This window comes from Scyliorhinus torazame, chromosome 6, assembly GCF_047496885.1.
Source record: "Scyliorhinus torazame isolate Kashiwa2021f chromosome 6, sScyTor2.1, whole genome shotgun sequence".
NCBI lineage: Eukaryota > Metazoa > Chordata > Chondrichthyes > Carcharhiniformes > Scyliorhinidae > Scyliorhinus > Scyliorhinus torazame.
In genome coordinates, this window is record NC_092712.1 from 21,197,057 (window position 1) to 21,215,885 (window position 18,829).

An 18,829-nucleotide genomic window follows, 5' to 3' on the forward strand; every position below is an offset into this window, starting at 1 on the left:
TTGGTGTCGTGGTCCTGCTGGTCGTGGCCACAGATGGTGACACTATCGAGATACGGGAACGTTGCGCGTAAGCCGTACCGGTCACCCATTCGGTCCATCTCGCGCTGGAAGACCGAGACCCCATTAGTGGTAGAGCCGCCCATCTGCTTCGAAGGCAGTGTACTGGCGGTCACTAGTGCGGATGGGGAGCTGGTGGTAGGCGGACTTAAGATCCACCGTGGAGATCGTAGGTCCGCGGATGGCAGTTGGTGCCCAAGCCAGTCAAGACAAATGGCAGCTTTATTGCCAGCTGGAGGCTGAGTAGGAATGTGCCTCCAATTCAGGCAGCTTTTGCTCTTTGAAACTCGAGGGAACAAAAAGACAGTTTCCTCAATCTCGCATCAAAAAACAAACCCGCAATCCCAAGGATTAATCTGGTGATCTTCAATCATTTGGCCAGGTGTGTAGATGAGGGTAGTGATCATAGAATCCCTACAGTGCAGAAGGAGGCCATTCGCTCCATCGGGTCTGCACCAACCCTCCAAAAGACAACCCTAACTAGGCCCAAGTACCCGTCTTATCCCCTTAACCCTATCTAACTTTTGGACACTTAGGGGCAATTTAGCATGGCCAATCCACCTAACCTGCACATCTTTGGACTGTGGGAGGAAACCGGAGCACCCGGAGGAAACCCACGCGGACATTTGGAGAACGTGCAAACTCCGCACAGACAATCGCCCAAGGCCGGAATTGAACTTGGGACCCTGCGCTGTGGGGCAGCAGTGCTAACCACTGTGCCACCCTCATTGGTTGGAGATGGTCATTGCCTGGCACCTTGTGACTTAGCCCAAGTCTGAACCTCGTCCCAGTTTCTCTGCACATAGACATAGATTGCTTCAGTCTCTGAGGAATTGTAAAACTTACTGCTTCGCTCCCGAAGTTGTTTCTCCCGTTTCAAAACCTCTGTTAATGAGAACATAAACAATCAATATCAAATATAACATAAGAGAAACAATACTGCAGTTTCTGGTAATCTGTAATAAAAACAAAAATGCTGAATACATTCAACAGGGCAAGGAGCTCCGATGGAGAGAATGTGGCTTTGACAATGAGTGACTGGCCTAAAATGTTGGGTTGGGTTCTCCGTTTGGGAGATTATGTGCTGACACCAGCGTGGGAACAGTGGCGTTTTATGGGAGGGGGTTAGCAGACACGCAGTGTGGAGTCCCCGGGCTTTACCTGCAGATACGGCCAGAGAATTGCCGGGTCCATGGCCGCGCGTGTGCGTGGCCGCGGCCTGCAGCGGCTGTGCCGTGCAACATGGCGTCGGCCGCGTGCAGACCCGGTCTGCCATATAATGCCCTCCTTTGACCAGGCTCGCCACCTCTGGATCAGCCCCCTACCAGTGCCCCCAGCCCCGCCAAAGCCCGCCCTGCCCGCGGATCAGCTCCCCCCCCCCCCCGCCCCGACTGTGGCGCCGTTGGACTCAGCCTGCAGCCGCCACAGTCGTGTTTCCCCCCAAAAAATAGGGCACGTGTCCCACACCGTCGGGAACTTGGCCCATCGCGAGTGGAACATCGGGGGAGGGCCTCAGGTGAAGTCCTCAGGTGTACGTGTGATAATCGCAAAATCGGCGGCGCCCCCGATTCCGGCACCAGCGGGGATTCTCCAGCCGATCGCCAAGCGCGATTTTGGCGTCGGAGTCCAGAGAATCCCACACGTTGAATTTCACTCCCAAGCTGGGTAGCTGGAGTCCAGGAGTCAGGAAACTCCCCAGCTCCCCACACCCTCGTCAGGAGTGAGTGCCGCAATCTCAGCATCGAGTTCAAATGGCCCGGCTGACATGAAACGCAGAAGGGCCTCACTTTGTTTTCAGAGTTTATTATATTACTGATCGATATCACTCACAGATTTCACCTATTGTAAGACCTCGGTCACTTGGCAAGGAAGGGGACACTCGCGTGTCGGTGCCTCAGTCCAGCATGTGGTGTGTGTGAGGAATGCCCCATTAACATCGTAGCCTGGCAAATTATTAACCAACTCGCGATTCTTCCATTAGTTCACACTTCACTAATGGAAGAACAGTAATAACCATCAATATTGTTTTTGATATTTAAATTTAGTTAAAAGTCAGAGTTGGGGTTTTGTTCACATTTTTAAAATTCATTTACGGGATGTGGCCGTCGCTGGTTAGGCCAGCATTTATTGCCCTTCCCTAGTTGCCCTTCAGAAGGTGGTGTTGAGCTGCCTTCTTGAACCGCTGCAGTCCCTGAGGTGTAGGTACACCCACTGTGGTGTTAGGGAGGGAGTTCCAGGATGTTGCCCCAGCGACAGTGAAGGAACGGCGATACATTTCCAAGTCGGGGTGGTGAGTGACTTGGAGGGGAACCTCCAGGTGATGGGATTCCCAGGTATTTGCTGCTCTTGTCCTTCCAGATTGTTGTGGCCGTGGGTTTGGAAGGTGCTGTCTAAGGGGCTTTGGTGAGTTGCTGCAGTGCATCTTGTCGATGGTGCACACGGCTGCCACCGTTCACCGGTGGTGGAGGTGGTGAATGTTTGTGGAAGGGGGAGCAATCAAGCGGGGCTGCTTTGTCCTGGATGGTGTCGAGCTTCTTGAGTGTGGTTGGAGCAGCACTCACCCAGGCAGGTGAAGAGTCTTCCAGCACACTCCTGACTTGTGACTTGTAGATGGTGGACAGGCTTTGAGGGGGTCAGGAAGTGAGGATTCTTAGCCTTTAACCTGCCCTGGTAGCCACAGTATTAATATGGCTAGTCCAGTTCAGTTTCTGATCAATGGTAGCCTCCAGGATATTGATTGTGTTGGATTCAGCAATGGTAATGTCATTAAATGTCAAGGGATGGTGGTTAGATCCTCTCTTGTAGGAGATGGCCATTTCCTGGCATTTGCCAACCACCACACCATCCTCCTTTGTGCCAAATATGACTCCAACCAGCGGAGAATTTTCCCCTCATTCCCATTGACTCCAGTGTAGCTCGGGCTCCTTGATTATCATAGATTATCATAGAATTTACAGTGCAGAAGGAGGCCATTCGGCCCATCGAGACTGCACCGGCTCTTGGAAAGAGCACCCTACCCAAGGTCAACACCTCCACCCAATCCCCATAACCCAGTAACCCCACCCAACACTAAGGGCAATTTTGGACACTAAGGGCAATTTATCATGGCCAATCCACCTAACCTGCACATCTTTGGACTGTGGGAGGAAACCGGAGCAGCCGGAGGAAACCCACGCACACACGGGGAGGATGTGCAGACTCCGCACAGACTGTGACCCAAGCCGGAATCGAACCTGGGACCTGGAGCTGTGAAGCAAGTGTGCTATCCACAATGCTACCGTGCTACCGTTGATGCCATACTCAGTCAAATGCTGCCTTGATGTCAAGGGCAGCCACTCTCACCTCAACTCTAGCATTCAGCTCTTTTCTCCATGTTTGAACCAAGGCTGTAATGAGGTCAGGCGCTGAGTGACTCTGGCGGAACCCAAACTGAGCGTCCGTGAGCAGGTTATTGCTGAGTAAATGCTGCTTGATGGCGCTGTTGACGACTCCTTCCATCACTTTGCTGATGATGGAGAGTAGGCATATTTGACTTCAGTATCTGGGGAATTTGTGCTGTAGTGTCTCTCAACCCAAAGTTGGCAGCCATTATCACGCTCACCTACGCCATCTAATTATGGCTTGCCCTAGTAAATTCCAGCTTCAGACAATGGTTTGCTGCATTCTCCTGTAAAGAATCTGCTGATGTCACTCCACAAGTTACCCAGCACATTAAGGAGCGCAGTTTCATAGAAAATTCTGGAAACTCTCAACTGGAGCTGGAGCTTAGGCACGTGTTTTGTTTTTTGTTTGGTTCAGTTTTGAATTACTATGCCATCTCCACGCAAGAACAGTAAACTTTATTTAATGTGGTGCTTCTAATGTGTTGAACAATCCCACGGAGACCACCAGGAATTAGTACCATATCATGTGACCCTGGCCTGATTAATTATGCAGTCGGATTATTCCCAACATTTTATGCAGCACTGCAGGCCATCATATCCACCATTTTTAAAAGGCGTCCAGACATAACTGGCCCATTGTTGAAGAAAGAAGATGGATCTCCTGAAAATAACGTCCAGCCTCACTCTGAAGCTGGAGATGGACCTCTTTGGAGACTCTGAAGATGAAAGATCCACCTGATAGAAGCTCCCACATCCCAGCTGCATGTTTCAGGGTATAATGCTGGATCTTCCGTCCCAAACTCCGGAGACAGCCCAGGCCATCTTCAGATATGTCTTAATATGTGCACGGCATGTTGGTCCAGACATGTTCTAGACTGGCATGATGGTGCAAGCAATGGGAATGTTGTTCAATATCGCTCAGGCCTTCATCTGCATCCCATTTGTGGGATGCAAACCAGATCCAGGCCAGTCTCTGACAGGAATTGCAAACCACTGTGGCGAGCAGCAGTGGAAGATTCCACCATCTTTTTACACTGGCGTGAAACCGATTTTTGAGCCACCCGCCGCATTCTCCCCCGCCCATCAACAAACCAAATGCCAGGGACATGGGAGGAATTCTGCCCCCTGGAAGCATTTGAAAACAAGGCGAGGATTTTAAATTTAAGGCTGAGGTGTTACGTAATCAAGAGGTAGTATTGGTCAGACGGATGATGGGTGAAATGGACTCGGTGTGAGGAGGAACACAGGCAGCAGAGTCCGAAGACCTCGGGCGGGATTCTCTGTGGGCCAGCGGCGGAATCGGGAAACGCCGTTGGCGGAAAATCGGTTCTGATCCCAAATTCAGGGCGGCACGGTAGCAGTGGTTAACACAGTTGCCTCACAGCTCCAGTATTCCAGTCTCGATTCCCGGCTTGGGTCACTGTCTGTGCGGAGTCTGCATGTTCTCCCCGTGTCTGCGTGGGTTTCCTCCGGGTGCTCCGGTTTCCTCCCACAAGTCCTGAAAGACGTGCTAGTTAGGGGAAGTGGATATTCTGAATTCTCCCGCTGTGTACCCGAACAGGCGGCGGAATGTGGCGACTAGGGGCTTTTCACAGTATCTTCATTGCAGTGTTAATGTAAGCCTACTTGTGACAATAAAGATTATTATCAAATCGGGGCCAGCGCCAGTTACATGCCAAATTGCAATTCTCCGGTGCCTCGATAGTGGCATCAATGCATGCCAGAATTCATGTACAGTAAACCCGTTGGCATATCATTAGTGGACCTGACCCGGTATTCTTCGGGTCCTCTCCGATCCTCCACTTCCACTGTGGTGAATACCCGACAGCGCGGTTCACTTGTGCTTTTAAAAATTGTGAAACAGGTGTGGTGGCTGCTGAGGGCGAGAGAGGGGGTACGGAATGGGTCCAATATCGCCATAGTTTGCTGACCGTCATACTGTTGGTTGGGGGGCTTCAGTCAGGGTCGGGGGGGAGTAGCAGGGAGTTCGCAAGGCTGTGGGATCGGGATGGACAGGCACAGAGCACCATTGCCGCGGCCGACAAGGCAACCATGCAGCTGCGCACGCTGTTGACTGACCACTGTGAGCATAGGGCCACAGGTTGCATGGGTGTCCGACCAAGGCACCCCACCCTAGGCGCCCTCTGGCTTCAGCCGACCAATCAGCGGGATCAGATTAGCTTCAAAGCTTGGTCAGGTTGAATCAGGTAAGGAGCTTAATGACCACTGCAGAACCCAAACTGAGCGTCTGTGTGAAGGTTATTGCTGTGTAAGTGCTGCTTGATAGCAGTGTTGGTGACTCCTTCCCATCACTTTACCGACGATTGAGAATAGACTGATGGGGCAGTAATTGGCTGGGTTGGATTTGTTTTTTGAGTAAAAGACACACCTGGGCAACTTTCCACATTGCCGGGTAGATGTCGGTGTTGTAGCTGTACTGGAACAGCTTGGCCAGGGGCGCGGCAAGGTCGGGAGTACAAGTCTTCAGTACTATTGCCGGAATAATGTCAGGGTCCATAACCTTGACAGTGTCCGGTGCCTTCAGCATTATCACGTGGAGTGAATCTCTTCTGCAGTTCTATCTTCTGCCTTAAAATTTACCAAAACCTAGGAGACAGACTTTAACAGACGTTTATAATCTTTCTTTGGGGTTCTTTCAATCTTTTGATGCAGCATTGGGGGGAATTTTTCAGTAAAGGGTGAGACATGAAAATCAGCAGTATAGTCAAAAGTCTGTATTCTGTTGGCATAAAGATAGATTACGATTTTCCACTCATGAGTTTGAATGGGGGGTCAGATTGCCCACTGTGCCAGGTCGGGAAATACATTTGCATCTCATGAACTTACTTTAAAAACCCAGTTGGCTGGAATCACAGTCTCACTCCCATTCTAATTTCCTTGCCATAGACAATTCCACTGCTCTGATTCACGACTGGATAGGATTGTCGGCAGCTGATGCTTTGCACTTCACTCATGACTTGGAGGGTTGTGCGTGCGGTATTCACTGCACTGCGCGAGCAACACCAGTGGGAAGGGAAAGGACCGGAAGGCATACATTAAATTAGTGGCGTGACCAGGCAGAGGTAAAGAAATAGCTGGCAGACATATGCTTGTCTTAGTGGGGTAACAGTGACGAGAGCAAAAGAGGGAAGTGGAGGACACTTGATTCTCGGGGGTGTTAATGCAAAGAGGTGGAACAGGCAGTCCTGGAGCAGAGAGCACCGTGTGGTCATTGTGATGATATGAATAAAGCAATTCTGTACATAATATTATACATAACATCTGACCACCATGTGATCCTGTGTCTGGGGAATTGGGAGGAAGTAGTGTTGGTGGATAGGTGTATTTTGCAGTAGCTCTGCATTAGTTAGTGTTAGTAGTTTGTATTTTATTTAATCTAGTAATCTTTACCACACAGTTGTTTCATAATAAATTATTTAAACTAGATGTTCTGACGTGCTTCATTCATATCAGCCTGTCTACAGAATATGACATGGAACCAGGATGGATGATCGATTGAGAACAAGAAGATTCTGCAAAACATCCGAACTATTAAAGATAACTTTGAAGAGGATGAAAGAAAACGCATCTTTTCTACTAACCTTGCAAACTACTGGCAACAGGTGCTCAACGCACAGTAAAACTTCAAAGCCCATGATGGAAGGTATCAAGGCACCTCAACAGCTTCAGATTATCAGTAGTGTAGACGAGACTTGGAGGGTGTGTAAGCAACAGTTCAAACTCTATGTTGTAGAGGCGTATCGCGTTGCTGCTCACTGTAGTAGGTCCCCAAGCAATTGAAATTTTCAACACGTTTGTCTTCGAAAGCAAGGCAGACAGTAAGAATTTCGACGAAGTTCTCAAGCAATTTGATAGGCATTGCTCTCCGAAAAAAATGAAACCTACAAGCGCTATATATTTTGCATGCACATCTAGAATGCAGGCAAGGCATTTGATAGCTTCCTCATTGACTTTCGGTTGAAGGCGCAGTCATGCAATTTTAGTATCCTCCAGTCGTCAATGATCCACGATCAGATCATTTTCGGGATCTCCAACGATAAGGTAGGCGAGCGGCTTCTAAGGGAAACAGCTTCAACTCGAAAATGCTACCCAAATATGTCATGCTAGCGAGCTTGTAGCAAATCAGATCAACACATTGAATCTCCAGCATTTTGGCGCGAAGATAGAAGAGGCAGCAGCCATTAGTGGTGACGCAGTCGAATAAAAAACGTGCTCCCAATGCAGGCGCCAATTTTGAGCAGCTCACAGCTGACTGCTCTGCAACAGGCCCACATGCCTCAGGAGACTCCACACTAAATGATTTCCCTGAGATTTTCCAAGGTTTTGGTACGTTACCATGCACATACAAAATCCAAATTACCGAGAACGCAAAGCCAGTGATTCACGCACTGAGACGTGTACCAGCTCCATTGAGAGATAAATTGAAGGCTGAGCTAGAGAAGATGACAGCTTTAGGTATCATTAAGCGCGGAGACGAACCTACAAACTCAATGGTCTGTATCAATAAGCATAATGGAGACCTATGAATATGTGGACCCTAAAGATTTGAATATCAATATTAAAAAATAATATTATCCTATACCAAAAAGGGAGGAAATAACATGCGAGAGAGCAGGAGCAACTTGTTTCAGCAAATTAGATATGTCACAAGGCTTCTGGCAACTTAAATTAGATAAAGAAAGCACTAAACTATGTACGTTCAACACACCCTTCGGAAGATGTTGCTTCTTAAGAATGCCATTTGGCATAATTTCTGCTTCGGAAATTTTTTATCGTGGCATGGAGTACATAATCGAGAGGATTCCAAGAGTCCGAGTTTATGTGGATGACATAATCATTTGGGGAGCAACACAGGAAGAACATGACAGACAGCGTCTCAGGGTCCTGAAAAGTATGAAGAAGAATGGTCTGAAGTTGAACTGGGCGTATCGTGAAATCGGTGCATCACCTTCCTGGGAGACAAGCTCTCCGCACAAGGCATCCTGCCCGATCAAGACAAGATGAGGGCAATTCTGCAGATGCCACGTCCTACTGATAGAAAGGGCATTTTAAGAATGCTACGGATGATTAATTTTGTGGGCAAATTGATTCCCAGCTTGGCAGCTAAAACTACACATCTAAGGGATGTTCCAACATTCCAGTGGTCTAACAGCCATGAACAAGAATGGTAAGCATTGCAAGTCTCCCTCACCACGGCACCAGTCCTGATGCTTTTCGACTCAGCAAAAAATACAAAAATCTCGACGGACGCATCAAAGGATGGTTTGGGAGCGGTCCTACTCGAATAAGATCTGGAAGGAAACTGTATTCCAGGAGGATACAAATCCAGATCAATGTCTGATACTGAACGCAGGTATGCACAAATTGAAAAGGAATGCCTCAGGCTGATTAATGGGCTGACATAGTTCTATGATTATGTTTATGGTCTTGCAACATTTGTAGTGGAGACTGACCAGAGACCGCAGGTCGCTATCATAAAAAAAAACTCTGAACGAGACATCGCTGAGGATTCAGCGAATGATCATGAAGTTGCAACGGTATGACTTTGAGCTGATTTATACACTGGGAAAGCATCTCGTTGTTGCAGATACACTATCTGGGGCCGCAGGCCTAGAGGAAGCACTCCAGCGGGATGAGGCCGTGCAGGTCCATGTTAACCTGCTCACTGAGTCTCTGACAACAAGTCAAAATAATTAGAGAAGAAACCACCAAGGACACAGTCCTGTAGAAAGTGAGAAAATATCTCTGCGAAGGATGGCCCAGAGGATCCTGATCAGGTTTATACAAGGTGCGAGCAGAGTTATGTGATGCAAGTGGATTTTTGCTGCGGAATCAGCGGACTGTGATTCCACAGTCACTACGGTTAATGATCCTAGTGAAGCAGCATGTAGGGCACTTGAGGATGGAAAAGTGCAAGCATCGAGCCAGGGAGGCAGTTTATTGGCCAGGAATAAACCACGACATTGAAATGATAGTGGATTACTGCGAAACCTGCCTAGGGAAATTGCAAATGCACTAGTGCTAATTTACCAAAATTCACTAGACTCTGGGGTGGTCCCGGCGGATTGGAAATTAGCAAACGTGACACCACTGTTTAAATAGGAGGTAGGCAGAAAGCGGGTAATTATAGGCCAGTGAGCTTAACTACGGTAGTAGGGGAGATGCTGGAATCTATCATCAAGGAAGAAATAGCGAGGCATCTGGATGGAAATTGTCCCATTGGGCAGACGCAGCATGGGTTCATAAAGGGCAGGTCGTGCCTAACTAATTTAGTGGAATTTTTTGAGGACATTACCAGTGCGGTAGATAACGGGGAGCCAATGGATGTGGTATATCTGGATTTCCAGAAAGCCTTTGACAAGGTGCCACACAAAAGGTTGCTGCATAAGATAAAGATGCATGGCATTAAGGGGAAAGTAGTAGCATGGATAGAGGATTGGTTAATTAATAGAAAGCAAAGAGAAAATGAAAAATGAAAATCGCTTATTGTCACAAGTAGGCTTCAAATGAAGTTACTGTGAAAAGCCCCTCGTCACCACATTCTGGCACCTGTTCGGGGAGGCTGTTACGGGAATCGAACCGTGCTGCTGGTCTGAACCTTGGTCTGCTTTCAAAGCCAGCGATTTAGCCCTGTGCTAAACAGCCCCAGGGCACTTCAGGATGGAATTGAGAGTGGGGATTAATGGGTATTTCTCTGGTTGGCAATCAGTAGCTAGTGGTGGCCCTCAGGGATCAGTGTTGGGCCCACAAATGTTCACAATTTACATAGATGATTTGGAGTTGGGGACCAAGGGCAATGTGTCCAAGTTTGCAGACGACACGAAGATAAGTGGTAAAGCAAAAAGTGCAGAGGATACTGGAAGTCTGCAGAGGGATTTGGATAGGCTAAGTGAATGGGCTTGGGTCTGGCAGATGGAATACAATGTTGACAAATGTGAGGGCATCCATTTTGGGAGGAATAACAGCAAAAGGGATTATTATTTAAATGATAAAATATTAAAACTTGCTGCTGTGCAGAGAGACCTGGGTGTGCTAGTGCATGAGTCGCAAAAAGTTGGTTTACAGGTGCAACAGGTGATTAAGAAGGCAAATGGAATTTTGTCCTTCAATGCTAGAGGGATGGAGTTTAAGACTAGGGAGGTTATGCTGCAATTGTAAAAGGTGTTAGTGAGGCCACACCTGGAGTCTTGTGTTCAGTTTTGGTCTCCTTACTTGAGAAAGGACGTACTGGCACTGGAGGGTGTGCAGAGGAGATTCACTAGGTTGATCCCAGAGCTGAAGGGGTTGGATTACGAGGAGAGGTTGAGTAGACTGGGACAGTACTCGTTGGAATTTAGAAGGATGAGGGGGATCTTCGTGAAACATATAAAATTATGAAGGGAATTGATAGGATAGATGCGGGCAGGTTGTTACCACTGGCGGATGAAAGCAGAACTGAGGAGCATAGCCTCAAAATAAGGGGAAGTAGATTTAGGACTGAGTTTAGGAGGAACTTCTTCACCCAAAGGGTTGTGAATCTATGGAATTCCTTGCCCAGTGAAGCAGTAGAGGCTCCTTCATTAAATGTTTTTAAGATAAAGATAGATAGTTTTTTGAAGAATAAAGGGATTAAGGGTTATGGTGTTCGGGCCGGAAAGTGGAGCTGAGTCCACAAAAGATCAGCCATGATCTCATTGAATGGTGAAGCAGGCTCGAGGGGCCAGATGGCCTACTCCTGCTCCTAGTTCTTATGTTCTTATGTTCTGCCAGGTCAGCACAGGCAGAGCAAGGAGCCGGTGCAGCTGGGTGAGATAGTCACAACTCGGTGGCAGAAGATTAGCATGGATCTCTTCCCCTTGAATGGAAAGGAGTACCTTCTGGTCATAGACTATTTCTCTATCGGTAGGTAGCACAGCTGTTGAATTCTACAGCCAGATGTGTCATTGAGCATGCTAAGGAGATTTTTGCGTGCCACGGCATACCGAATGTGGTCATGAGTGACAATGGTCCCTGTTTTGATAGCTATGAGTGGACTGAATTTGCATGGAAGTATGATTTCCAACATGTTACCTCCAATCCTCCATCCCCTTATCGAGTGGCAAGGCTGAGAAGGGCCTTCATATCATTAAACAGCCCCTGAAAAAAGCATTCGATGGCTGAGACGACATATCTCACGCTCCTATCGTTTGACAACACTAATCAATGGGCTTTCGCCAGCTCAGATGCTGATGAATAGGCAACTGAGAACAATCTTTCCCTGTACTTCTCAAGAACCAGTGAGCCATACGTTCGAGAGACAACTGGGGCGAAATTCTCCTACCCGCCCCGCCACATTTCTGCCCCGACCGGCCGGCGGGAGTCTCCGGAACACCGGCCGGTCAATGGGGTTTCCCATTGTGGGGCAGCCCCACGCCGTCGGGAAACCCCCGGGCGCCGGCAAAACGGAGACTCCCGCCGGCGGAGAACGACGCCCCAGATCTCTTAAAAAAGTAGGCAGAAGGGATTCCGCGAAAAGACTCCAACCTATCCAGCCAGAAAACACGGTTAGACTGGAAGATTCCAAACGAATTGGATGGTCTAAGCAGGCGAAGGTACGTCAACAAGCACGTCCAAACTCGTATCTCATCATCACGGATGAAGGTGCTGTCTGGAGAAGGAATAGAAGACCTCTGCTGAAAGTTCGGCAGCCTTTTGTAATGTAGCCACCAGGAGAAGCATGCAACAAACCTAAAACAGCTGACGAACATTCAGTGCAGCATACGGAACAAGATAATGACACCACGATACATGAACATCAACAAATTCGAAAGAAGATGAAGTAACTTCACAAGTTCAGCAGCCACTTAGAAGATCAAGAAGATTAAGACGCAAACCCGAAAAACTGAGCTTGTGACAGACTGTAAATACTCTAAAGATGTAAATAGTTATGCATATCATATTGAAATGTACAAATAATCGAATGAATGTAAATAATTACATTTTCCAGTGTCAGTGTAAAACCCACCACTTGACCCTGTGTCTGGGGAGTTGGGAGTAAGTCGTGTTGGTGCACAGGTGTATTTTGCAGCAGCTACACAATAGTTTGTTAGTGTTTTTGATATTATCATAACCCCCAGCATTCCAAGGGTTAATGTAGGAGCAGGAATAGGGAGCTGCCTGGGATATGATGTAAGGCAGTGATGCCATACCTGGGGGGCAGTGCAACCGGGAAACAGGCAGAGAACAGAATAAGAGGAGTTATTGTGAGGAGGTAAGGGCATAGTTAAAACAAGTGAGTTGGATTAACAGTGGCCGCGTGTACGTAGATGCTATTGATCTATTCTGTATTCGTAAGGGACCAGTATCAAAACCAGTTTTAGTAGTGTAAATAAAATCATAGTTTTTGTTTAAGTAAAAGCTATACTGTGGTCTTTGTGGAACCCCTCACCACCCGTTCTAAACGAACAACACAAAAAACATGACAGTGTTAGTAGTTTGTTATTTATTTATTCAAGTTACCTTTAACATGCAGTTGTTCAATAAAAAAGTATTTAAAATAAATGTTCTGCAGTGCATCATTCCTATCAGTGAGCAGGCTGTAGTCAGACTCAGGAAGCAGAGACAGTCCTGGGACAGTGAGCATCCTGTAGTCAGACTCAGGAAGCAGAGACAGTCCTGGGACAGTGAGCACCGTGTAGTCAGACTCAGGAAGCAGAGACAGTCCTGGGACAGTGAGCACCCTGTAGTCAGACTCAGGAAGCAGAGACAGTCCTGGGACAGTGAGCACCAGGTAGTCAGACTCAGGAAGCAGAGACAGTCCTGGGACAGTGAGCACCGTGTAGTCAGACTCAGGAAGCAGAGACAGTCCTGGGACAGTGAGCACCGTGTAGTCAGGCTCAGGAAGCAGAGACAGTCCTGGGACAGTGAGCACCCTGTAGTCAGACTCAGGAAGCAGAGACAGTCCTGGGACAGTGAGCACCGTGTAGTCAGACTCAGGAAGCAGAGACAGTCCTGGGACAGTGAGCACCGTGTAGTCAGACTCTAGGAAGCAGAGACAGTCCTGGGACAGTGAGCACCGTGTAGTCAGACTCAGGAAGCAGAGACAGTCCTGGGACAGTGAGCACCGTGTAGTCAGACTCAGGAAGCAGAGACAGTCCTGGGAGAGTGAGCACCCGGTAGACAGACTCAGGAAGCAGAGACAGACCTGGGACAGTGAGCACCCTGTAGTCAGACTCAGGAAGCAGAGGAAGTCCTGGGACAGTGAGCACCGTGTAGTCAGACTCAGGAAGCAGAGACAGTCCTGGGAGAGTGAGCACCCAGTAGACAGACTCAGGAAGCAGAGACAGACCTGGGACAGTGAGCACCCTGTAGTCAGACTCAGGAAGCAGAGACAGTCCTGGGACAGTGAGCACCGTGTAGTCAGACTCAGGAAGCAGAGACAGTCCTGGGACAGTGAGCACCGTGTAGTCAGACTCAGGAAGCAGAGACAGTCCTGGGACAGTGAGCACCGTGTAGTCAGACTCAGGAAGCAGAGACAGTCCTGGGAGAGTGAGCACCCGGTAGACAGACTCAGGAAGCAGAGACAGACCTGGGACAGTGAGCACCCTGTAGTCAGACTCAGGAAGCAGAGGCAGTCCTGGGACAGTGAGCACCGTGTAGTCAGACTCAGGAAGCAGAGACAGTCCTGGGAGAGTGAGCACCCAGTAGACAGATTCAGGAAGCAGAGACAGTCCTGGGATAGTGAGCACCCTGTAGTCAGACTCAGGAAGCAGAGACAGTCCTGGGACAGTGAGCACCCTGTAGTCAGACTCAGGAAGCAGAGGCAGTCCTGGGACAGTGAGCACCGTGTAGTCAGACTCAGGAAGCAGAGACAGTCCTGGGAGAGTGAGCACCCAGTAGACAGATTCAGGAAGCAGAGACAGTCCTGGGATAGTGAGCACCGTGTAGTCAGACTCAGGAAGCAGAGACAGTCCTGGGAGAGTGAGCACCCAGTAGACAGATTCAGGAAGCAGTGACAGTCCTGGGATAGTGATCACCCTGTAGTCAGACTCAAGAAGCAGAGACAGTCCTGGGACAGTGAGCACCCTGTAGTCAGACTCAGGAAGCAGAGACAGTCCTGGGATAGTGAGCACCCTGTAGTCAGACTCAGGAAGCAGAGACAGTCCTGGGACAGTGAGCTTCCTGTAGTCAGACTCAGGAAGCAGAGACAGTCCTGGGACAGTGAGCATCCTGTAGTCAGATTCAGGAAGCAGAGACAGTCCTGGGACAGTGAGCACCGTGTAGTCAGACTCAGGAAGCAGAGACAGTCCTGGGACAGTGAGCATCCTGTAGTCAGACTCAGGAAGCAGAGACAGTCCTGGGACAGTGAGCATCCTGTAGTCAGATTCAGGAAGCAGAGACAGTCCTGGGACAGTGAGCACCGTGTAGTCAGACTCAGGAAGCAGAGACAGTCCTGGGACAGTGAGCACCGTGTAGTCAGGCTCAGGAAGCAGAGACAGTCCTGGGACAGTGAGCACTCTGTACTCAGACTCAGGAAGCAAAGACAGTCCTGGGACAGTGAGCACTGTGTAGTCAGACTCAGGAAGCAGAGACAGTCCTGGGACAGTGAGCACCCTGTAGTCAGACTCAGGAAGCAGAGACAGTCCTGGGACAGTGAGCATCCTGTAGTCAGACTCAGGAAGCAGAGACAGTCCTGGGACAGTGAGCATCCTGTAGTCAGATTCAGGAAGCAGAGACAGTCCTGGGACAGTGAGCACCGTGTAGTCAGACTCAGGAAGCAGAGACAGTCCTGGGACAGTGAGCATCCTGTAGTCAGACTCAGGAAGCAGAGACAGTCCTGGGACAGTGAGCATCCTGTAGTCAGATTCAGGAAGCAGAGACAGTCCTGGGACAGTGAGCACCGTGTAGTCAGACTCAGGAAGCAGAGACAGTCCTGGGACAGTGAGCACCCTGTAGTCAGACTCAGGAAGCAGAGACAGTCCTGGGACAGTGAGCACCGTGTAGTCAGACTCAGGAAGCAGAGACAGTCCTGGGACAGTGAGCACCGTGTAGTCAGACTCAGGAAGCAGAGACAGTCCTGGGACAGTGAGCACCGTGTAGTCAGGCTCAGGAAGCAGAGACAGTCCTGGGACAGTGAGCACCCTGTAGTCAGACTCAGGAAGCAGAGACAGTCCTGGGACAGTGAGCACCGTGTAGTCAGACTCAGGAAGCAGAGACAGACCTGGGACAGTGAGCACCCTGTAGTCAGACTCAGGAAGCAGAGACAGTCCTGGGACAGTGAGCACCGTGTAGTCAGACTCAGGAAGCAGAGACAGTCCTGGGACAGAGAGCACCGTGTAGTCAGACTCAGGAAGCAGAGACAGTCCTGGGACAGTGAGCACCGTGTAGTCAGACTCAGGAAGCAGAGACAGTCCTGGGAGAGTGAGCACCCGGTAGACAGACTCAGGAAGCAGAGACAGTCCTGGGACAGTGAGCATCCTGCAGTCAGACTCAGGAAGCAGAGGCAGTCCTGGGACAGTGAGCACCGTGTAGTCAGACTCAGGAAGCAGAGACAGTCCTGGGAGAGTGAGCACCCAGTAGACAGATTCAGGAAGCAGAGACAGTCCTGGGATAGTGAGCACCCTGTAGTCAGACTCAGGAAGCAGAGACAGTCCTGGGACAGTGAGCACCGTGTAGTCAGACTCAGGAAGCAGAGACAGTCCTGGGAGAGTGTGCACCCAGTAGACAGATTCAGGAAGCATACACAGTCCTGGGACAGTGAGCACCCTGTAGTCAGACTCAGGAAGCAGAGACAGTCCTGGGATAGTGAGCACCCTGTAGTCAGACCCAGGAAGCAGAGACAGTCCTGGGACAGTGAGCACCGTGTAGTCAGACTCAGGAAGCAGAGACAGTCCTGGGACAGTGAGCATCCTGTAGTCAGATTCAGGAAGCAGAGACAGTCCTGGGAGAGTGTGCACCCAGTAGACAGATTCAGGAAGCATACACAGTCCTGGGACAGTGAGCACCCTGTAGTCAGACCCAGGAAGCAGAGACAGTCCTGGGACAGTGAGCATCCTGTAGTCAGACTCAGGAAGCAGAGACAGTCCTGGGACAGTGAGCATCCTGTAGTCAGATTCAGGAAGCAGAGACAGTCCTGGGACAGTGAGCACCGTGTAGTCAGACTCAGGAAGCAGAGACAGTCCTGGGACAGTGAGCATCCTGTAGTCAGACTCAGGAAGCAGAGACAGTCCTGGGACAGTGAGCATCCTGTAGTCAGATTCAGGAAGCAGAGACAGTCCTGGGACAGTGAGCACCGTGTAGTCAGACTCAGGAAGCAGAGACAGTCCTGGGACAGTGAGCACCGTGTAGTCAGGCTCAGGAAGCAGAGACAGTCCTGGGACAGTGAGCACTCTGTACTCAGACTCAGGAAGCAAAGACAGTCCTGGGACAGTGAGCACTGTGTAGTCAGACTCAGGAAGCAGAGACAGTCCTGGGACAGTGAGCACCCTGTAGTCAGACTCAGGAAGCAGAGACAGTCCTGGGACAGTGAGCACCATGTAGTCAGATTCAGGGAGCAGAGACAGTCCTGAGACAGTGAGCACCATGTAGTCAGGCTCAGGAAGCAGAGACAGTCCTGGGACAGTGAGCGCGGTGTAGTCAGACTCAGGAAGCAGAGACAGTCCTGGGACATGCATTGCGCTGGTCAAGGAGACACAGTCTGAGTGAGTGAGACACAGACAGAGTGAGAATTTGATAATATGGTGCAGTGAGGTAATTCGGAGAGTGGGAGAAGGTGCTTTTTCCCGACTGTTTTGTTCTCGCTCTTTCTTCGGGCCTAATTTTGTGAGCCGTTCGGAGGATGTGGTGATACACCACTGTACCTCCCTACCATTGTACATAGTATATAATAGTTGTGTGTAACGTGGCCCTGTAATACTGTGTATTGTACTGTAACTCTGCAGAGGTTCGGTCACTGGTAGGTAACCTGACCTGGCCACGGAGAGCTCCGCCTTAGCCACTCCCCCGGGAGTCAGTATAAGAACCTCTTCTGGGACAGGCCCCATTCTGTCTGGGGTCGTCTGTGTCGGGTAAGCCTCCCATGTAGTATATTAAAGCCTGAGTTAAGTTCTCACATGTCTTTGTGGTTCCTGACGCTTAGCGCATCAGAGGAGGAAGAGCAGTCTCTGAGTATAAAAACCTAACGTTACTTCCTGTTTTCCAGTTTTTTCCCCCAAAAGTGACGTCAGAGGGAAACTGTGATCTGATTGGTTGATAGCAAATCTGCCCCAAATTTTAAAAAAAACACAGCTAAACGCGTCAACTTAAATTAAACTAATTAATTAATTAGTGATGGCTGGTTAGGTGATGTGCTTGAGCTGCTTGATGTGGGAGCTGGCAGATCCCATTGCGAGCTGCAGCGACCACATCTGCAGTAAGTGTTGGCTGCTCGAAGAGCTCCGGCTCAGAGTTGATGAACTGGAGTCTGAGCTTCAAATACTGCGGCACATCCGGGAGGGGGAGACTTACCTGGACACTGTGTTTCAGGAGGCAGTCACACCTGTCAGAGTAAGTAGTTTAAATCCTGCCAGTGGCCAGGGACAGCAGGGTGTGACTGCAAGTCAGGCAGGTAAAGGGAACCAGCAGTCAGGAACTCAGGAGCCTCAGCCCTTGACCCTGTCCAACAGGTACGAGGCACTTGCTCCCTGTGTGGATGGTGAACAGGGTTGCAGGAAGGATGAGTCAGCTGACCAAGGCACCATGGTTCAGCAGGCCATTCAAGGGGAGGGAGTAAATAGGCAAGTTGTAGTTGCAGGGGATTCTATTATCAGGGGGATAGATAGTATCCTTTGTGAGCAGGATAAAGAGTCCCGCATGGTATGTTGCCTGCCCGGTGCTAGGGTGCGGGACATCTCTGACCGGCTTGAAAGGATACTGGAGAGGGAGGGGGAGGATCCAGTTGTTGTGGTCCATGTCGTTACCAACAACATAGGCAAGTCTAGGAAAGAGGACCTGTTTGGAGATTATAAAGAGCTAGGATTCAAATTAAAAAACAGGTCCTCAAGGGTCATAATCTCCAGATTACTGCCCGAGCCACGTGCAAATTGGCATAGGGAGGCAAGAATAAGGGAAGTTAACACGTGGCTGAAAGAGTGGTGTGGGAAAGAGGGGTTCCTTTTCATGGGACACTGGCATCAGTTCTGTGACAGGGGGGACCTATACGTTGGGATGGTCTCCACCTGAACCGAACTGGGACCAGTGTTCTGGCGAATAGAGTAAATAGGGTGGTCAATAGGACTTTAAACTAGAGATTGGGGGGGAAGGGAAAGTCAGGGAACCAAAAGGTGAAGTAATCAGTGGGAAGCGTAGCTGCTTAGGAATACAAAAAAGCACGAAAAGACAAAACTCAGGAGAGGTTACGATAGTCCCAATCC

At 49.5% G+C, this 18,829-nt stretch overlaps 1 protein-coding gene across 6 annotated transcripts in view; it reads right to left on the reverse strand.

Moving 5' to 3' along the window:
- Positions 1 to 18,829, reverse strand: part of LOC140424705 (uncharacterized) — a 429,538-nt gene that overhangs the window by 242,277 nt on the left and 168,432 nt on the right. For all 6 annotated transcript variants that reach the window (XM_072508006.1, XM_072508009.1, XM_072508004.1 and 3 more), the window contains exon 20: positions 904 to 942. In XM_072508006.1, coding sequence (XP_072364107.1) covers positions 904 to 942 — 39 coding nt within the window. The remainder of the gene's footprint in view (positions 1 to 903; positions 943 to 18,829) is intronic.